This window comes from Bos javanicus, chromosome 3 (assembly GCF_032452875.1).
Source record: "Bos javanicus breed banteng chromosome 3, ARS-OSU_banteng_1.0, whole genome shotgun sequence".
NCBI lineage: Eukaryota > Metazoa > Chordata > Mammalia > Artiodactyla > Bovidae > Bos > Bos javanicus.
Window position 1 is genome coordinate 35227711 of NC_083870.1, and position 21799 is coordinate 35249509.

General features: G+C 36.9%; 1 protein-coding gene across 1 annotated transcript in view; it reads left to right on the plus strand.

Moving 5' to 3' along the window:
- The window catches only part of LOC133245173 (mitochondrial adenyl nucleotide antiporter SLC25A24-like), a 108068-nt gene extending 92347 nt beyond the window's left edge, over window positions 1–15721 (plus strand). The window contains exon 9 of the mRNA XM_061413155.1: window positions 15310–15721. Coding sequence (XP_061269139.1) covers window positions 15310–15476 — 167 coding nt within the window. The 3' untranslated portion in view covers window positions 15477–15721. The remainder of the gene's footprint in view (window positions 1–15309) is intronic.
- The last annotated feature ends 6078 nt before the right edge of the window (window positions 15722–21799 follow it).

The following is a 21799-nucleotide window of genomic DNA, read 5'->3' on the forward strand; positions in this document are numbered from 1 at the left end:
TTACTTAATTTCTCATAGTAATATTTTATATTTTTCAATATATAGGTGATGTGTATCTTAGGTATATTACTAGACATTTTTTTTGTGTGATGACAAATGGAATTTTATACAATATTTATTTCTAAATATTAGCTTTTGCCAGATTTTAGAAATACAGTTGGTTCTGGAACAATAATCTTGTATCCAGCAACCTTGCTAAATATATGTATTAATTGTAATAGTTTATCTGTCAATTTTTCTTTTCATTTTGGGTTTTATATGTACATAGATATACCTTCTGTGAATACAATAGTTTGGTGTCTTCCTTTCCAGTTTTTATACTTTTCACCTTTTTTCCTTGCCTCATGGCACTGGTTGAGACCTCCAGTGTAATGTACAATGGTAATGGTAGGAGTAAGCATTTATATCTCATTCCTACTCAGAGGAAGATTGTTCAGCATTTTACCATTGAGTTTGTTGTTTGCTGTGGATTTTTTGAATATACCCTTAGGGAGATTAAGAAAGTTCCCTTCTGTTCTTAGTTTGCTGAAATTTAAATTATGAATTGGCATTGAATTTTATCAATTGCTTTTTCTGCATTTATCAAAATAACACTGTTTTCTCTCCTTTCTTCTGTAAATTACACAGTGATTTTTAAATGTTAACCTTGAAGTCATGGGAAAAAATTCACATGTTCATGCTGCATTGCCATTTTGTATAGAGTTTAATTTGATTGATAGTATTTTGATTAATATTTTTATATCTATTCATGAGAAGTTTGGTTGTAATTTTCTTTTTTTATTCAGCAAATGAAATTTTAATAATTTTTATAATCATTTAAAATAGGAAGAGCTTATAAATACATGTTATAAATTTTGTGCAGAATCATTACAGAGAAAATTATAAAAGTTTAGTGAGAGACATTTTATATCACTCCCAAATCAGATATGTATACCATGTTAATGGATTGGAAGACTCAATATGATAAACGTGCCAATTCTCTTCAAATATATTTATTTATTTATTTTATTTTAACCCTCTTTTTATTTTTAATTTTTAAAAAATTTATTTATTTTAATTGGAGGCTAATTACTTCAATATTGTAGTGGTTTGTGCCATACATTGACATGAATCAGCCATGGGTGTACATGTGTTCCCCATCCTGAGCCCCCCCTCCCACCTCCCTCCCCATCCCATCCCTATGGATCATCGCAGTGCACCAGCCCTGAGCAACCTGTCTCATGCATCAAACCTGGACTGGTGATCTGTTTCACATATAATGATAATATAGATGTTTCAATGTTATTCTCTCAAATCATCCCACTCTCGCCTTCTCCAACAGAGTCCAAAAGACTGTTCTATTCATCTGTGTCTCTTTTGCTGTCTCACATATAGGGTTATTGTTACCATCTTTCTAAATTCCATATATATACATTAGTATGTTGTATTGGTTTTTCTTTCTGACTTACTTCACTCTGTATAATAGGCTTAGTTTCATCCACCACATTAGAACTAATTTGAATGTATTCTTTTTCATGGCTGAGTAATATTCCATTGTGTATATGTATCACAGCTTTCTTATCCATTCTTCTGTCAATGGACATCTCCAGCATTTATTGTTTGTAGACTTTCGGATAGCAGCCATTCTGACTGGTGTTAGATGGTGCCTCATTGTGGTTTTGATTTGTACTTCTCTGATAATGAGTGATGTTGAGCATCTTTTCATGTGTTTGTTAGCCATCTGCATGTCTTCTTTGGAGAAATGTCTCTTTAGTTCTTTGGCCCATTTTTTGATTGGGTCATTTCTTTTTCTGGAATTGAGCTGCAGGAGTTGCTTGTATATTTTTGAGATTAATTCTTTGTCAGTTGCTTCATTTGCTATTATTTTCTCCCATTCTGAAGGCTGTCTTTTCACCTTGCTAATAGTTTTCTTCGTTATACAAAAGCTTTTAAGTTTAATTAGGTCTCATTTGTTTATTTCTGCTTTTATTTCCATTACTCTGGGAGGTGGATCATAGAGGATCCTGCTGTGATTTATGTCAGAGAGTGTTTTGCCTATGTTTTCCTCTAAGAGTTTTATAGTTTCTAGTCTTATGTTTAGATCTTTAATCCATTCTGAGTTTATTTTTGTGTATGGTGTTAGAAAGTGTTCTAGTTTCATTCTTTTACAAGTGGTTGGCCAGTTTTCCCAGCACCATGTGTGAAAGAGATTGTCTTTTCTCCACTGTATATTCTTGCCTCCTTTGTCAAAGATAAGGTGTCCATAGGTGCGTGGATTTATCTCTGGGCTTTCTATTTTGCTCCATTGATCTATATTTCTGTCTTTGTGTCAGTACCATACTGTCTTGATGACTGGCTTCGTAGTAGAGCCTGAAGTCAGGCAGGTTGATTCCTCCAGTTCCATTCTTCTTTGTCAAGATTGCTTTGGCTATTTGAGGTTTTTTGTATTTCCATACAAATTGTGAAATTATTTGTTCTAGTTCTGTGAAAAATACTGTTGGTAGCTTGATAGGGATTGCATCGAATCTATAGATTGCTTTGGGTAGTATACTCATTTTCACTATATTGATTCTTCCAATCCATGAACATGGTATATTTCTCCATCTATTTGTGTCCTCTTTGATTTCTTTCATCAGTGTTTTATAGTTTTCTATATATAGGTCTTTTGTTTCTTTAGGTAGATATATTCCTAAGTATTTTATTCTTTTCGTTGCAATGGTGAATGGAATTATTTCCTTAATTTCTCTTTCTGTTTCCTCATTGTTAGTGTATAGGAATGCAAGGGATTTCTGTGTGTTAATTTTATATCCTGCCACTTTACTATATTCCTTGATTAGCTCTAGTAATTTTCTGGTGGAGTCTTTAGGGTTTTCCATGTAGAGGATCATGTCATCTGCAAACAGTGAGAGTTTTACTTCTTCTTTTCCAATCTGGATTCCTTTTATTTCTTTTTCTGCTCTGATTGCTGTGGCCAAAACTTCCAAAACTATGTGGAATAGTAGTGATGAGAGTGGGCACCCTTGTCTTGTCCTGACTTTAGGGGAAATGCTTTCAATTTTTCACCATTGAGGATAATGTTTGTTGTGGGTTTGTCATATATCGCTTTTATTATGTTGAAGTATGTTCCTTCTATTCCTGCTTTCTGGAGGGTTTTTTAAATCATGAATGGATATTGAATTTTGTCAAAGGCTGTCTCTGCATCTACTGAGATACTCACATGGTTTTTACCTTTCAATTTGTTAATGTGGTGTATTACATTGATTGATTTGCAGATACTGAAGAATCCTTGCATCCCTGGGATAAAACCCACTTGGTCATGATGTATGATCTTTTTAATATGTTGTTGGATTCTGTTTGCTAGAATTTTGTTAAGGATTTTTGCGTCTGTGTTCCATCAGTGATATTGGCCTGTAGTTTTCTTTTTTTGTGGCATCTTTGTCAGGTTTTGGTATTAGGGTTATGGTGGCCTCATAGAATGAATTTGGAAGTTTACCTTCCTCTGCAGTTTTCTGGAAGAGTTTGAGCAGGATAGGTGTTAGCTCTTCTCTAAATTTTTGGTAGAATTCAGCTGTGAAGCCGTCTGGTCCTGGGCTTTTGTTTACTGGAAGATTTCTGAATACAGTTTCAATTTCTGAGCTTGTGATGGGTCTGTAAAGATTTTCTATTTCTTCATGGTTCAGTTTTGGAAAATTGTACTTTTCTAAGAATTTGTCCATTTCTTCCAAATTGTCCATTTTATTGGCATATAGTTGCTGATAAGTCTCTTATGATCCTTTATTGTCTGTGTTGTCTGTTGTGATTTCTCCATTTTCATTTCTAATTTTGTTGATTTGATTCTTCTCCCTTTGTTTCTTGATGAGTCTGGCTAATGGTTTGTCAATTTTATTTATCTTCTCGAAGCAGCTTTTGGGTTTGTTGATTTTTGCTATGGTCCCTTTTGTTTCTTTTGCATTTATTTCTGCCCTAATTTTTAAGATTTCTTTCCTTCTACTAACCCTGGGGTTCTTCATTTCTTCCTTTTCTAGTTGCTTTAGGTGTAGAGTTAGGTAATTTATTTGACTTTTTTCTTGTTTCTTGAGGTAAGCCTGTATTGCTATGAACCTTCCCCTTAGCACTGCTTTTACAGTGTCCCACAGGTTTTGGGTTGTTGTGTTTTCATTTTCATTCATTTCTATGCATATTTTGATTTCTTTTTTGATTTCTTCTGTGGTTTGTTGGTTATTCAGAAGCGTGTTGTTCAGCCTCCATATGTTGGAATTTTTAATAGTTTTCTCCTGTATTTGACATCTAGTCTTACCGCATTGTGGTCAGAAAAGATGCTTGGAATGATTTCAGTTTGTTTGAATTTACCAAGGCTGGATTTATGGCCCAGGATGTGATCTATCCTGGAGAAGGTTCCATGTGCACTTGAGAAAAAGGTGAAATCATTGTTTTGGGGTGAAATGTCCTATAGATATCAGTTAGGTCTAACTGGTCCATTGTATCATTTAAAGTTTGTGTTTCCTTGTTAATTTTCTGTTTAGTTGATCTATCCATAGGTGTGAGTGGGGCATTAAAGTCTCCCACTATTATTGTGTTATTGTTAATTTCCCCTTTCATTCTTGTTAGCATTTGCCTTACATATTGTGGAGCTCCTATGTTGGGTGCATATATATTTATAATTGTTATATCATCTTCTTGGATTGATCCTTTGATCATTATGTAGTGTCCTTCTTTGTCTCTTTTCACAGCCTTTATTTTAAGATCTATTTTATCTGATATGAGTATTGCTACCCTGCTTTCTTTTGGTCTCTATTTGCATGAAATATCTGTTTCCAATTCTTCACTTTCAGCCTGTATGTTTCCCTTGTTTTGAGGTGGGTCTCTTGTAGACAGCATATATAGGGGTCTTGTTTTTGTGTCCGTTCAGCCAGTCTTTGTCTTTTGGTTGGGGCATTCAACCCATTTACATTTAAGATAATTATTGATAAGTATGATCCCATTGCCATTTACTTTATTGTTTTGGGTTCGTGTTTATACACCCTTTCTGTGTTTCCTGTCTAGAGAAGATCCTTCAGCATTTGTTGGAGAGCTGGTTTGGTGGTGCTGAATTCTCTCAGCTTTTGCTTGTCTGTAAAGCTTTTGATTTCTCCTTCATACCTGAATGAGATTCTTGCTGGGTACAGTAATCTGGGTTGTAGGTTTTTCTCTTTCATCACCTTAAGTATGTCCTGCCATTTCCTTCTGGCCTGAAGACTTTCTATTGAAAGATCATCTGTTATCCTTATGGGAATCCCCTTGTGTGTTATTTGTTGTTTTTCCCTTGCTGCTTTTAATATTTGTTCTTTGTGTTTGATCTTTGTTAATTTGATTAATATGTGTCTTGGGGTGTAACTACAGGGTTTTAATCTGTTGCACCTGTCACTTCCAAAGTGGTTCCCTCTGTTTATTTTGGCTTTGTCTGTTTGCAGTTCTCTTTAGTGTCTAATTTCCACTCTGACACAAGGAGGCGAAGGTGGTCACTTCTTTAGGCTCACTTGTTCACTGGTGCTGTGGGGAGTGAGGGACACTGTAAACAAATATCATTGGCGTGTGTGGGGAGTGCTCGCAGTGCCCCGGCCGCACTGGGTTTGCCCCTGCTCACGGTGTGTGTGCTTTCCCAGTCTACATTGTTCAGGCTCCAGGTTGCTCTGCAGGGGAATTGTCTAAAGTGGGCCCTGGGTTGCGTGCACTTCCCAGGTCTAAGCCGCTCAGGTTCAGGTTCTCAGGTACTCCACAAAGACGCAGACAGGGATAGGCCTGTGTTTTGTGCCCTTCCCAGGTCCAAGCAGCTCAGGCGACCAGTTGCTTGGCGAGTGCACTCTCCCTAGGTGGGGGGTGCATCTTATCACCTCCCCGATCCCAGCCACTTGGTTTCCTGGGTGCGCAGTGGGAGGGCCCTCTCAGGTGTGCGGTGTGTCTCTTCTGGGGAGCTGATCTCTGGCTGCGACCCTCCCGGCGGATGTCAACCGTCCCGGATCCCAGGAAGTCTTGGTTAGCAACTGGGAGCCTGCTCACAGTTTGGTAGAGGATGCCGGCTCTGGGGTCGAATTTGCCCCTTGCCTTTCCAGCTCTCGCTGCTGCCTGCCTGCCTGCCTCCCTGCCTCCAGCGGGGGATGGGCCTGTCTGCAGCAGGCTAGCTCTCCTTTGGTATTAGCTCATCCTTTGTTCTGTGAGTGGGTCCAACGGTGCCTTAGGTAGGACTTTTCGAGGGACAATTCTCTCTTTCTCTCTTTTTTTTCCCTTTCTCTCTCTGGCTATCCCACAGTGTGGGTTGCTATCTCATTTTAGCTCCCTCAGATTGCCCTCAATGCAGACCAGGCCTCTCTGTTCAACCCCCGCTTGCTGGTGGCAGATGCCAATGTCTGGGCTACTTTTCTGCTGGGAGTTGCTGTTAGGCATGTAAGCTGTGGGTTTTATTTATTAGTTATTTATTTTTCCTCCTGGTTATGTTGCCCTCTGAGATTACAAAACTCCCCACAGACCTGCCGGTGAGAGCGTTTCCTGGTGTTTGGAAACTTCTCCTCTTTTAAGACTCCCTTGCCGGGATGGGTCTCCATCCCTACCTCTTTTGTCTCTCTTTATCTTTTATATTTTGTCCTACCTCCTTTCGAAGACAATGGGCTGCCTTTCTGGGTGCCTGATGTCCTCTGCCAACATTCAGAAGTTGTTTTGTGGAATTTGCTCAGCGTTCAAATGTTCTTTCAATGAATTTGTGGGGGAGAAAGTGGTCTCCCTGTCCTATTCCTCCGCCATCTTAGGACTGCCCCCTGGCTGTAATTTTCTATCCTCATAATGTTATCAGGTTTTGGTATTATGGTTACATTGGCCCCATAAAGCAGGAAATGTTCCTTCTTTTTCTATTCTTTGGAAGAATTTGTATGTGGTTAGAATTGTTTTTTCCTTAAATAGTTGGAAAAATTCACCAGTGAAGCCAATTTTGTCTGAATATTTTTGATGGGAGGTTCCCCCCCCCCTGTATTTTAATTACAGATTTGAGTTCTTTAAAAGTTATTGATTATTCAGGCTTCCTATTTCTTCTTTTGCCAGTGTGAAGACATTCTATTTTTCAAAGAATTTATCTATTTCATGTAAACATCTGAATTAATTAGCTAAGGTCATTAATAATGTCCTTTTATTAAACCCTTGATAATGCTGTTGGTCTTAAGTGATGTCTCTTTTTTCATTTCTGACATAAGCAATTTGTTATTTTTCCTTTCTTTTTCTTAATCACATTTGTTGGGGTTTACTGATTTCATCTATTGACATTATTGATTTTTCTCTGTTGTTTGGTTTCTGTTCTTCTCTGTATTATTTTTTCATCCTTTTTCTCTTTTAATTTCTTGAGTTAGAAGTTTAGATCAGAAGTTGACAAACTAGGCCTGGAGGCCAAATCTGACTCTCTACCGGTTTATAGAAATAAAATTTAATTGGAACACAGTCACCTTCATTTATTTACATATTGTCTATGGTACTTTCATGCTGCAATGGCAGGGTTGAGTAGCTGCAAGAGACCCCCAAAGCCTAAAATATTTACTATCTGGGCCATTATAGAAAAAGCTTGCTGACCCCTGGTTAAGATAATTGATTTAAAATCTTTCTTCTCTAATATATAAATTCTATTGAATAATTTCATATCTCTGTAAGTACTGCTTTGCTGCTGCTACTGCTAAGTCACTTCAGTCGTGTCCGACTCTGTACGACCCCATAGACAGCAACCCACCAGGCTCCCCTGTCCCTGGGATTCTCCAGGCAAGAACACTGGAGTGGGTTGCCATTTCCTTCTCCAAAGCATGAAAGTGAAAAGTGAAAGTGAAGTCTCTCAGTCGTATCTGACTCTTAGCAGACCCCATGGACTGCAGCCTTCCAGGCTCCTCCGTCCATGGGATTTGCCAGGCAAGAGTACTGGAGTGGGGTGCCATTGCCTTCTCCGAGTACTGCTTTACTTCTACACTATAAATTGATATCATTTTTATTATTATTCATTTCAAATATCATCCAAATTTCCACTGTGATTTCTTTCTTGACCCATTGACTATTTAGAATATACCCATTGGTTATATACAATGTACTCATTATATGTTGCTTAATTTACAAACATTTGGGGATTTTCCAATGATCTTTTTAACACTGAACTTTTAGTTTAATTACACTATATAGAGAGAATATACTGTGCACGATTTCTATACTTCGAAATTTATTGAGACTTGCTTTATGGTCCAGATATAGTCTATCTTGGTAAATGTTCACTGTACACTTGGAAAAGAAAGTGGGTTTTGAAGTCGTATTTAGTGTTCTATATGTATGTTAAAGAATCTGCCTACCAATGCAGGAGATGCAGGAGATGTGGGTGGGTCGGGAGGATCCCTTGGAGTAGGAAATGGCAACCTACTCCAGTGCTCTTGCCTGGGAAATTTCAATGGATAGCAGAGCCTGGTGGCCTACAGTCCATGGGGTTGAAAAGAGTCAGATATGACTGAATAACTGAGCACAGCACAGCACATATGTGTTATGAAAGGTCAATTAGTTAAGTGCTTTGTAAATGTTTTATATTCTTACTGATTTTTTTGGTCTGCTTTTTCTATTGGTTACTGACAGAATTGTGTTTAAATCTCTAATCATGATTGTAGATTTTTTCATCCCTCCTTTAACTTGGTCAACTTTGGCTTTATGTATTCTGAAGCTTTATTATTATTATGTGAATTGCAATTTCAATTGATCCTTTTCTTATTACAAAATGTTCCTCTTATTTCTAGTAATGTTTTTGCCTTAAAAAGTCTACTTTGTCTGATACTATATAGTTACAATAGCTTTCTTTTGGTTAATGTTTACTTGGTATAATTTTTAAACACCTTTTTACTTTCAGCCTTTCTGTATCCTTATATATAATATATCCATTATGAAAAGCATATAGTTAGATCTTCAAAAAAATTCAGTGTGATTATTTTGTCTTTTAATTAGCATTTAGTACATTTGTATTTTAAGGTATTATTGCATGTTAAGTGGAGACCACATATTATATGAGATATGTTCATTATTTCTTCTATATTATCTTGTTAGTTATATATTCTTTATTTTTCTTTTAATGGTTACCTTGAAGATTACGAATCTTTTGTTAATTACAGCCTACCTTAAATTAGTATTTTTACCAATTTCTAATATAACAGTTTCACTTTTCATTTATACTGCCTCCTTTTATGCTACTGTTGTCATATATTTTACTAGAGCATATGTTTTAAACCCCGTAAGACATTACTGTTTTTAAAAATCAGCATTAATATATATTTTATTCTCTTTTTGTTTCTGTTTCCTTTCCTGAATTTCCTTTCTTTCGCTGAGGATTATATTCTTCTTAAAGAACTCCATTCAGAAGTTCTTTTAGTGGAGATCTGCTAGCAACAGATTCTCTTAGCTTTGTTTGTCTCTATTTATGGCACAATAAAAGAATATTGTTCCAATGTCTGTGAGTTCTGTAATTGTTGTTTAATAGTTAGCTATCAGTTTTATTGTTGCTTTTTTAATATGCTGTATTTTCTGTTTTCTCTAGATTTTTTTTTTCTCTGTCTCTGGTTTTCAACAGTTTATTATGTGCCTAAAGTATCACTGGGGTTCCCAGGTGGCTCAGGGGTAATGAATCTGCCTGCTAATACAGGAGACATGGGAGATATGAGTTCTATCCCTGGGTTGGGAAGATTCCCTGGAGAAGGAAATGGCAACCCACTCCAGTAGTTTTCTTGCTGGGAAAATCCCATGGACAGAGGAGCCTGGGAGACTACAGTCCATGGGGTTCGCAAAGAATCAGACATGATTGAGTGACTGAACATGCACGCTAAATGTCATTTGCTTTATATTTATCCTCTTCCCGGTTTAAAAATATGCAATTTGATGGCTTTTGTCAGCTTTGGGGAAATTCTGAGACAAAACTGCTTCAAATATTGCTCGATCCCATTGTTTCTCTTTTTCTGACATTCCAATTACATGTGTGTTAAATTTTGTTCTTCGTGTCTCATATATGAATTTTGTTCTTTTCTGTATTTTCTGTTCTCCTCCACCCTCATATCTTCAATGAGGTGCTTCAATCTGGGTGGGTTTTTTTTTTTTTTTTCCTCTTGCTGAACCTATCTTCTTGAGTTCACTAATTCTATGTTTTGCAATGTCTAATCTGCTATTAAACTCATACATTGAAGTCTTAAGTATTTTTTTTTTCAATTTTAGGCTTTCCATTTTTTATTCTTAAAAAATAGATTCCAGATTTCTTGTGAAAGTCTCCACTTTTTTTCTAATTTCTTAAAAATATTAATCACAATTATTTTAAATTTAATATATGAATTTTTTATTGATTTTTTTCTTGGTAGGTTTTCAGTTATTTGATTCTTTGTTAAAATAGCATGCCTCATTATTTTGAACTGAATGATGGGCATTTTGTATGAAAAATTGTAGGCTCTGGATAACGTTATTTTTCTCCAAACAGGGTTAAGCTTTTTGGTAGGTAGCTACAGAATACATGGATCATCTAAATGTTTGCTGCTGCTGCTGCTGCTGCTGCTAAGTCACTTCAGTCGTGCCCGACTCTATGTGACGCCATAGATGGCAGCCCATCAGGCTCCCCTGTCCCTGGGATTCTCCAGGCAAGAACACTGGAGTGGGTTGCCATTTCCATCTCCAATGCATGAAAGTGAAAAATGAAAGTGAAGTTGCTCATTATGCCCGACTCTTAGCGACCCCATGGACTGCAGCCTACCAGGCTCCTCTGCCCACGGGATTTTCCAGGCAAGAGTACTGGAGTGGGTTGCCATTGCCTTCTCCTCTAAAAGTTTAGACTTTGTCAAAGATAACCTATTTCAGCTTTGCCTTTTCTCCAAGGAACTCTTAGAGTATGGTCCTTTACCCCTAGATAGTGACTCTTCATGGGCATTATTTGAAAGCCTAGAGTGATTATCACAGCCCCCCACCTTGTTGGACTTAAACTCCAACTTCTGTTATCCAGCACTGTGTTACTGCTAAAATCTTTTCTTACATCTTTAGCCTTCCAGCTGCTCTTTTCTGCTGGCTTTATTGAAACTTCATTTTGTGCAGCTTTAGAGTTGGCAATGCTCCAAGGGAAAATTATACAGAAATTTTTTGGACTCACTTCACTAATGCTAACTCTGTTTCATGATTTTGCTCCTCAAATATCTGGCACTTCTGTCCTCAGTTCAGTAACATTGTTGTTTTCTTGCTTGAACTCTATTCTCTGATGCTGAAAATGTTCAAATGGCCTAAGAAAAAACACCAGAGTGAATATAATGATTACTTCTATACTTTCCTTCTATCAGTGATCTTGTCTTGCTTGCATTGATTGCCCTCAAACAGTGTTTTTATGTATTTGTGTGTGCGTGTGAGTGCTAAGTCGCTCCAGTCATGTCTGACTCTGTGACCCTATGGACTGTAGCCTGCCAGGCTCCTCTGTCCATGGCATTCTCCAGGCAAGAATACTGGAGTGTGTTGCCTTGCTCTCCTCCAGGGGATCTTCTCGACCCAGGAATTGAACCTGGATCTCTTATATCTCCTGCATTGGCAGGTGGGTTCTTTCTCACTAGTACCACCTGGGAAGCCTATTTGGTTCATCTTTTAAGAGTATTCTTATTTGAAGGGTTAGTTGACAGAATCTACTCTGTTATAACTGGAACTGAGAATCTCCCTTTGTTTTTTGAACATGTCCATATTCATTTTTTCTGGGCTCTTCTGTAATTTTTGGAAAATGATGTTTTCTGGTTGCTTGTATTGATACATTCCCTGCTCTCAAAAACCCATACTAAACTATTTTTCTTTTTAGTTTTATACAGAGTAATGATATTTCAAAATCAGTATCTGAATCCTAGGCTCATCAGGGAATGTTAAAACTACTAAGTTAAATGGTATTGGGGAATAGTAAATTCACATAATGCCTAAGTATCATCTATTAGATTTCTTGCTAACTGCAAAAAGGAAAACAAACCTTGACAATGGAGAGAATGGATAGTCACCACCCTTACCAAGTGACCAAACTTGGTGTTGGTAGCAGTGAAAAAACCTGATATATGTGCCTTCTGATGTAATGTAATGTAATATGAAATGCATGACTTCTGATATGAAGTACTCTTGCCAAAAAAATGTTTTACTGGCATTTGATTGTGCTTTCAGACCTAAAGGAAATATAGGGGATTGAGAAATAAGACACATGATACTATTAAGAATCAATCAGACAAATATAGGATGTGAAATATTCTATAAGACAATTGGCCTGGGCTCTTCAAAAAGTCATTGTCATAGAAACAATGGTGGTGGTAGGGGACTGGCACTAACTAATCTTGATTAAGAAATTAAAGAAATATAACAACCAAGTGCAAGGAGTGAATTTTGTTTAGACTTTAGCTTGGGGAAAAAACCTATAGGTGACATCTTTTGGATAATTTGCAAAATTTGAATAAAGAGGTATTTAGTGATATTGGGAATTATTTTTAATTTTCAAGGGCATTGATCATAATACCATAGTTATGTGGACTGATGTCCTTGTTTTTAGGAGATGTTTCAGTATTTAAGGAAGAAGTGTCATAGTGTCTGCAACTTTCAAAAGACATACACACATTTATATGTATGTACAGAGAAGAGAAAAAGAGAGGCAAAAAATAAGTATGGAAAAATGTCAGATTTAGAAACTAGGTGGTAATTATACAAATGTTCATTGTACAACATTTTTGTAGTTTACAATTTTTAAAATAATAAATTGGGGGAAAATCAATAGGGAAAATGGGCTCAACATTAGGGAAAAAGTAAGCATTTCTACATGGGCATCAGGCACATGAAAAGATGCTCAAAATCTCTAATTATTAGAGAAATGCAAATCAAAACCACATGAGATATTGCTTCACATTGGCAAGTATGGCCAGTGGCCACCATTAAAAAGTCTGCAAATAAAAAATGCTAGAGAGGGTGTGGAGAAAAGGAAACGCTCCTACAATGTTGGTAGGAATATAAGATGGTGCAGCAACGATGGAGGTTCCTCAGAAAACTAAAAGTAGAGTTGCTGTATGATCCAGCAATTTGACTTTTGGGCATACATCCAGACAAAACTATAATTCAAAAAGATACATGCAGAAATATTCATAATAGCCAGTTCATGGAAACAAGCTAAATGTTCATTGACAGATGAGTGTATAAAGAAGATGTGGTGTATATATATATACATATATATATACACAATAGAATATTACTCAGACCCCATAAAAAAGAATGAAATAATGCCACTTGCAGCAACTTGGATGGACTGAGAAATTATCATACTAAGTCAGTTAAGTCAGAAAGAGAATGACAAATACCATATTATATCACTTATATTTGGAATCTAAAATATGACACAAATGTACTTATCTATGAAACAGAAACAGATTCACAGACGTAGATAGAGAACAGACTTATGGTTGCCAAGGAGGGGGTGATGGAGGGAGGAAGGGAGTTTGGGCTTAGCAGAGGCAAACTATTATATATAGAATGGATAAACAACAAGATCTTACTGTATAGCACAGGGAACTATATTCAATATCCTGTGATAAAGCATAATGGAAAAGAATATAAAAAATGTATAGATATGTATAACTGAATCACTTTGTTGTGCAGCAGAAATTAACACAACATTGTAAATCAACTATACTTCAATTACAAAAGCATAAAACCACAGACAGAAAAAAAAGTAAGAATGTTCTCTATCAGATCAGATCAGATCAGTCGCTCAGTCGTGTCCGACTGTTTGCGACTCCATAAATCGCAGCACGCCAGGCCTCCCTGTCCATCACCAACTCCTGGAGTTCACTGAGACTCACGTCCATTGAGTCAGTGTTCTCTATATTCCTTTACAAAAATATAGAATTTGAGAGAAATGTTATTAGCTTCTATTAAAATAATGCAAAAAATGCATATAGTAATAGACTATTCTCCAAGAATGGCAAGTAAATAGTTTTTAAAATTTTGAGGAACTTTCTTAAGATTTCAAAGGAATTATTTTATTTTGGGGGGGGGGTGGGTGGTGAGAGGAAATGTTTAAAACTAAGAGTAAAAGACATTTTTTTCAGTTTTCTACTGCTTTTTACACTCAGCTATGCCAATTTGAGGAAAATGATATAAGATTAGGGAGAAAAATACTAACTAGAGAGTTTGAGAATGTTGCCAGCGCTGCAATGTGCAATGCACGTGAGGTTTGAGTAAGGAAAAAGAAACATTGGTCCCTGCTCTCATGGAACTTCCCTATAGGGAAGATGGCTGTTAATTAAAAATTCACACATATAAACTTTGATAAGAGCTACAAAAGAAAAGTGAAGTTCTATAAAGACTATATAGGGAGGGTGGAATCTAAGGCAGATCTGAGAAGACTTCCTCCAGGAATTGTTGCTTAGACTGAGAACTGAAGGCTGAAGTGGGGTAAAATAGGCAATGGTGGGGGAAGTTGCTTTCAAGCAAAGGGAAAAGCCAGTGTACTAGTTTGAAGAGGGAAGAAGCAAAAAGACATTTGAGAAACTGAATAGGATGTAAGGCTGGAGTGCAGAAAGCAAGGGAGTGGTTAACAAGTGAGGTGGGAGATGGAAACAGAGGCCGCAGCATATTATATTTAAGCATAATGGAAAATCACTGAAGCAGGACAGTAACATAATCAAATTTGCATCATTAATAGTTCTCTCTGGTTAAAGTATGCAGAAAAAAATGAAGGGGGTGATTATGCCAATAGTTGAGAGAAGAATGCTGATAGTTTGAAGGCTGGAGGCATGTTAGTGGACATGGAAGTTAAATGGATGGATTTGAGAGATATTTAGAGGGTAAAATCGATGGGCACTGGTTTGGACATGAGGGAAATGTCATGGATGCCTTTCAGATTTCCAGTTTCAACAGCTAGATGAATGGTGGAATCATTCCCTGAGAAAAATATCAAATGAGAAACACATTTGAGTTTGTTTCTGATTTTGAGATGTTCTTAAGGCATGAGATACTGAATCAAATACCTCTGTATGTCTGGATAGTCTTTAAAAATTATAAGTCTATGATAATTACAAGTAAATTTCACTTCCAGTGGACAGAATTTGTTCCTAAAATGAAAGAAAATTAAATAGAGATGAGCATCAAATTGTTCCATTACAGTCTCTGATTCTGACTATGAATCAGAGATGTTTCTTTGGGACTGCTTGTGAAATAATTTAATTAATTGTATTTTATTATCTATTTTAGCATGTTTTACCTGAGTTAGTGTTTGAAAGAAAGCTAAAACATAAAATTAACTTGATTTTCCCCTTCCCTTTCATTTTCTAGGAGTTCCACAGCTAAATATGATTAGCGTCTTTTATGAAATTTATAAAAAACAAGGAGTGACAGGATTTTTCAGAGGCATGACTCCAACTTTCTTAAAGTTGTTTCCTTCAGTTTGTATAAGCCGTATGGTTTACGAATCAGTAAAACCACTCTTGGGAATAGCGTAAAAATGAAGTCCTGAACTATCATTTTGTGTACGTTTATAAGCATGAAAATGTCTTTGCTTTCTCATTAAACTTCAAGAGGTCTGTATTAAAATATGATGTATCTATTTTCCAAAAAGATAAACATATAAATTAGACTTAAATATTAAATTTTAATTTTATGTAAGCCAGAATTAAAGTTTATTAAGTTCTTTATGAATTAAGATGTTTAATTTTCATAAAATCCATTTAAGCTTCTCAACAGTTCAATGAACACTCAACAGAAATTTCCATTTAAGTGGATTAAAATGCAATTTATATTACCTAATATAACATAATTACATTATTAACCTAATATAATTTTGTGTCATAGAATAAAGTTGGAATATTTTGCTACTCCTGCTTTCTTTTGGTCTCTATTTGTGTGGAATATCTTTTTCCAGCCCTTCACTTTCAGTCTGTATGGTCCCTTCTTTTGAGGTGGGTCTCTTGTAGACAGCATATATATATATAGGGATCTTGTTTTTGTATCCATTCAGCCAGTCTTTGTCTTTTGGTTGGGGGCATTCAACCCAATTACATTTAAGGTAATTATTGATAAGTATGATCCTGTTGCCATTTACTTTGTTGTTTTGGGTTCACGATTATACACCCTTTCTGTGCTTCCTGTCTAGAGAAGATCCTTTAGCATTTGTTGAAGAGCTGGTTTGGTGGTGCTGAATTCTCTCAGCTTTTGTTTGTCTGTAAAGCTTTTGATTTCTCCTTCATATTTGAATGAGATTCTTGCTGGGTACAGTAATCTGGGTTGTAGGTTTTTCTCTTTCATCACCTTAAGTATATCCTGCCATTCCCTTCTGATCTGAAGAGTTTCTATTGAAAAATCAGCTGTTATTCTTATGGGAATCGCCTTGTGTGTTATTTGTTATTTTTCCCTTGCTGCTTTTAATATTGTTCTTTGTGTTTGATCTTTGTTAATTTGATTAATTTGTGTCTTGGGGTATTTTGCCTTGGGTTTATCTTATTTGGGACTCTCTGGGTTTCTTGGACTTGGGTGACTGTTTCCTTCCCTATTTTAGGGAAGTTTTCAACTATTATCTCAAGTATTTTCTCATGGCCTTTCTTTTTGTTTTCTTCTTCTGGGACTCCTATGATTTGAATGTTGGGGCATTTAACATTGTCCCAGAGGTCTCTGAGATTGTCCTCATTTCTTTTAATTCATTTTTCTTTTTTCCTTTCTGCTTCATTTATTTTTACCGTTCTGTCTTCTACCTCACTTATCCTATCTTCTGCCTCCATTATTCTACTGTTGGTTCCCTCCAGAGTGTTTTTGATCTCATTTATTTCATTATTCATTATTGACTGACTCTTTTTTAATTTCTTCTAGGTCCTTGTTAAACATTTCTTGCATCCTTCAATCCTTGTCTCCAGGCTATTTATCTGTAACTCCATTTTGTTTTCAAGATTTTGGATCATTTTTACTATCATTATTCTCAATTGTTTTTCAGGTAGACTCCCTATCTCCTCCTCTTTTATTTGGTGTGGTAGGTGTTTATCCTGTTCCTTTACCTGATGAGTATTTTTCTGCCTTTTCTTCTTGTTTGGATTGCTGTATTTGGGGTCGCCTTTCCATATTCTGGCAGTTTGTGGTTCCTGTTTATTGTAGAGGTTCCTCCCTGTGGGTGGGGTTGGACGGGTGGCTTGTCAAGATTTCCTGGTTAGGGAAGCTTGTGTCGGTGTTTTGGTGGGTGGAGCTGGATTTCTTCTCTCTGGAGTGCAATGAACTGTCCAGTAGTGAGTTTTGAGATGTCTATGGGTTTGGTGTGACTTTGGGCAGCCTGTATGTTGAATCTCAGGGCTATGTTTCTGCATTGCTGGAGAATTTGTGTGGTATGTCTTGCTCTGGAACTTGTTGGCTCTTGGGTGGTGCTTGGTTTCAGTGTAGGTATGGAGGCTTTTGGATAAACTCTTATTGATTAATGTTCCCTGGAGTCAGGAGTTCTCTGGTGTTCTCAGGTTTTGGACTTAAGCTTCCTGCCTCTGGTTTTCAGTCTTATTCTTACAGTAGCCTCAAGACTTCTTCATGTATACAGCACTGCTTTCGAAGAGTAAAAATTCAACCCATTTTAGAGGTTTTTATACTTTTATGAGCAAAGGATGGGGGAAATTCCAAAGGTCTCTTCAGAATTAATGAAGAAACAAAGGCACTTGAACAGGTACTTTCACACTTCAGAAAACAGAAAAGTCAATTTAAACATTATTACCAGAATGATAAATTACTACTTAAGATTTGCAATTTTAGACTTTGGGGGTTAAAAACACAGCATTACCTCTGGAATTCACCTTTGATTATCTTAAAAAACACCTTTGTTGGGGCTTCCTTTGTGCCTCAGAGGTAAAGAATCCACCTGCCTACCAATGCAGAAGACACAAGTTCCGTTCCAGATCTGGGAAGATCACACACAGCACAGAGCAACTAAGCCCATGTGTCACAACTATTGAACCTGCCAGGGAGCTGCAACCACTGAGCCCATGAGCCCTAAAGCCCGTGCTCCATGGCAAGAGGAGCCAAAAAAAAAAAAAAAAAGATAACAACAAACAACAAAAAACCAGCTCTGTTAAGAAGGCATTGGAACTTACGGCTACTAAGGGAGAAAGCAGGGAGGGATAAATTGGGAGGTTGGGATTGACATATACATACTGCTGCTGCTGCTGCTGCTAAGTCGCTTCAGTCGTGTCCAACTCTATGCAACCCCATAGATGGCAGCCCACCAGGCTCCCCCGTCCCTGGGATTCTCCAGGCAAGAACACTGGAGTGGGTTGCCATTTCCTTCTCCAATGCATGAAAGTGAAAAGTGAAAGTGAAGTCGCTCAGTCGTGTCCGACTCTAGCAACCCCATGGACTGCAGCCTACCAGGCTCCTCTGTCCATGGGATTTTCCAGGCAAAAGTACGGGAGTGGGGTGCCATTGCCTTCTCCACATATACACACTACTATACATAAAATAGATGACTAATGAGAACCTACTGTATAGCACAGAGGACTCGACTCAAATCTCTGAAATGACCTATATGGGAATAGAATCTAAAAAAGAATAGATATATGTATAACTGATTCACTTTGCTATATAGCAGAAACTGACACAACATTGTAAATCAGCTATACTCCAATAAAAATTAATTAAAAATAAAATAAAATCATAAAAAAGAAGTCATTGGAACATCTAGTGGTCCAATGGTTAAGACTCAATGCTTCCACTACAGGGCCATGAGTTCTGTCCCTGCTTGGGGAAGTTCTGTATGCTGTGCAGAGTAGCCGAAGAGGAAAAAAAAAAAAAGCAAAAAACCATTGGATATTCTTTCTTTGAAGTGCCTGGGCAAGTCTTCTTTTCTTTTTTTAAATCTAAATATTGTTTGCCTTTTTCTTCCTGATTTGTAGGACTTTTTCAAACTTCTTCATAGGACTCATTTATTAGCAGTATGTATTGTGAATACCTTTTTCAGTTTGTGACTGGAATATCAACTTTCTTAATTGTTTCTTTGGATGAACAGCAATTCCAAATATTGATGAAGTCTATAATTTCTCAATTTTCCTTTCATGGTTTGTAGTACAAACAAAAATAATAAGAGACTGTATGTGACCTACAATGCCTAAAGTATTTACTAATTAGTTCTTTATAGAAAAAAAAAAAAGAGAGAGAATCCCTGAATATACTAATGAGTTGAATATAGTTGTGATTCACAGTTTAGAAATTTGTTTAGCTGCCATCACCACTGTCAAGTCTGCTTCAAGATACCCATGAAATTGGTCAATAAACATTGGATTGTTGAGTCCAGGCACCAAAACTTATCTGAACTCTGATATCCAAGAAAACAACAGGAATAAGCAGCCTTACTTATTCTTTCCAAATTCTGTGTAAGGTTTTTGGGGAAGCTAATTTTCATATAGAACCCTAACTTCAAAGGAGTTTAGAAACGCAGTTTTGAGCATTCCACAGTCTCCAAAGAAAAATGTAGAATGAAGGTTGGAAGAGCCAGTCCAAAGTATCTGCCATAGCTCCCGAGTAATTCTATAAACAACTGATACTATTACACCAAATATCCCACTAATGAAATTTCCAAACTGCTTGTTGTAAGGATATGGTTTCTAACAAGAAAAGTAGTAATAGCAAACTTTTAAATGCTTACCATGGGCTAGTTGCAAACACTTTACATCATTTTTTTTAACTTTGATTATGATCCTATGAGCTAGGTATAATTGTTATCCCCTTTTTGCAAATGAGAAAATGGAGTCTTGGAGTAGTTAAGTAGTTTGCCTAAGGTTGCATAAGTGGTAAGTGGTAGAGGTGGGATTCAAGTTCAGGTGTGTCTTCTAGTGCTTTTAATCGTATGGTTGAAAGAAGTTAATAAAGGGGTAGAGAGATGAAACAAACTTTGGAGAGATTCTAAGTCCTTCACCAAACATGAAATGCTAGAAAAAGTTAAGTTTAAAGGACAATGGAATGAAAGTCCCTCTGGAGAGTATAACTTGTTTATAGATTTAATAAAACTTTAAACATATGCTGAAGTCTTTTTTCTGTCCAGAACTCTGCTGCACTCAGGAAGTTGAGTAAGACTTCATTCCTGTCATCAGATAGAAACATAGTCAGCCATAATATGATAAATATAATCTTTTCCTGGTGAGCGGTTTGATTATATTCCTACTATCAGTTCAGTGCAGTCACTCAGTCATGTCTGATTCTTTGCGACCCCATGGATTCAGCACACCAGGCCTCCCTGTCCATCACCAACTCTCAGAATTAACTCAAACTCATGTCCATTGAGTTGGTGATGCCATCCAACCATCTCATCCTCTGTCATCCCATTCTCCTCCTGCCTTCAATCTTTCCCAGCATCAGGGTCTTTTCAAATGAGTCAGTTCTTTATATCAGGTGGCCAAAGTATTCAAGTTTCAGCTTCAACATTAGTCCTTCCAATGAACAGTCAGGACTGCTCTCCTTTAGGATGGACCGGTTGGATCTCCTTGCAGACCAAGGGACTTTCAGGGGTCTTCTCCAACACCACAGTTCAAAAGCATCAATTCTTCGGTGCTCAGTTTTCTTTCTAGTCCAACTCTCACATCCATACATGACCACTGGAAAAACCATAGCCTTGACCAGATGGACCTTTGTTGGAAAAGTAACATCTCTGCTTCTTAATATGTTGTCTAAGTTGGTCATAACTTCTTCCAAGGAGTAAGCGTCTTTTAATTTCATGGCTGCAGTCACCACCTGCAGTGATTTTGGAGCCCCCCAAAATAAAGTCAGTCACTGTTTCCACTGTTTCCCCATCTATTTGCCATGAAGTGATGGGATCAGATGCCATGATCTTCGTTTTCTGAATGTTGGGCTCCGCCAAGCCAACTTTTTCACTCTCCTCTCACTCTCATCAAGAGGCTCTTTAGTCCCTCTTTGCTTTCTGCCATAAGGGTGGTGTCATCTGCATATCTGAGGTTACTGATATTTCACCTGGCAATCTTGATTCCAGCTTGTGCTTCTTCCAGCCCAGTGTTTCTCATGATGTACTCTGCATATAAGTTCAATAAGCAGGGTGACAATATACAGCCTTGACGTACTCCTTTTCCAGTCCATGGAACCAGTCTGTTGTTCCATGTCCAGTTCTAACTGTTGCTTCCTGACCTGAATATAGGTTTCTAAAGAGGCAGGTCACGTGGTCTGGTATTCCCATCTCTTTCAGAATTTTCCACAGTTTATTGTGATCTACACAGTCAAAGGCTTTGGCATAGTCGATAAAGCAGAAATAGATGTTTTTCTGGAACTCTCTTGCTTTTTTGATGATCCAGTGGATGTTGGCAGTTTGATCTCTGGTTCCTCTGCCTTTTCTAAAACCAGCTTGAATATTCCTACTATAGTTCCCCTTTATATTGATGACTAACCCAAAATGTACAGAATACTATATGTATAGGAAAATATTGAACAACATGTAGTTAGTAATAGCTAGTTACTTAACTTTAAAATTCAACTTTGTTGATGCATAATTTACATTTAATACAATATGTTCATTTTAAGTACTCATTGTGATGAATTTTTATGAAAGTATACATTTGTGTAATGACTATCACATTGATTTCTATTATTTCCACAATGTATTGAGTTTTATCTGTGTTATGTATCAGTAGTTCATTCCCTTTAAATGCTGAGTAGTATTCCACAGCATGACAATACCACAATTTGTTTATCCACTGATGAAGAATGTTGCTTCTAAGCTTTTGGCTATTATTAATAAAGCTGCTCTGAATATTGGTGTACCAACACCTTTTTTTTTGACACATATTTTCAGTTCTCTAGAGTT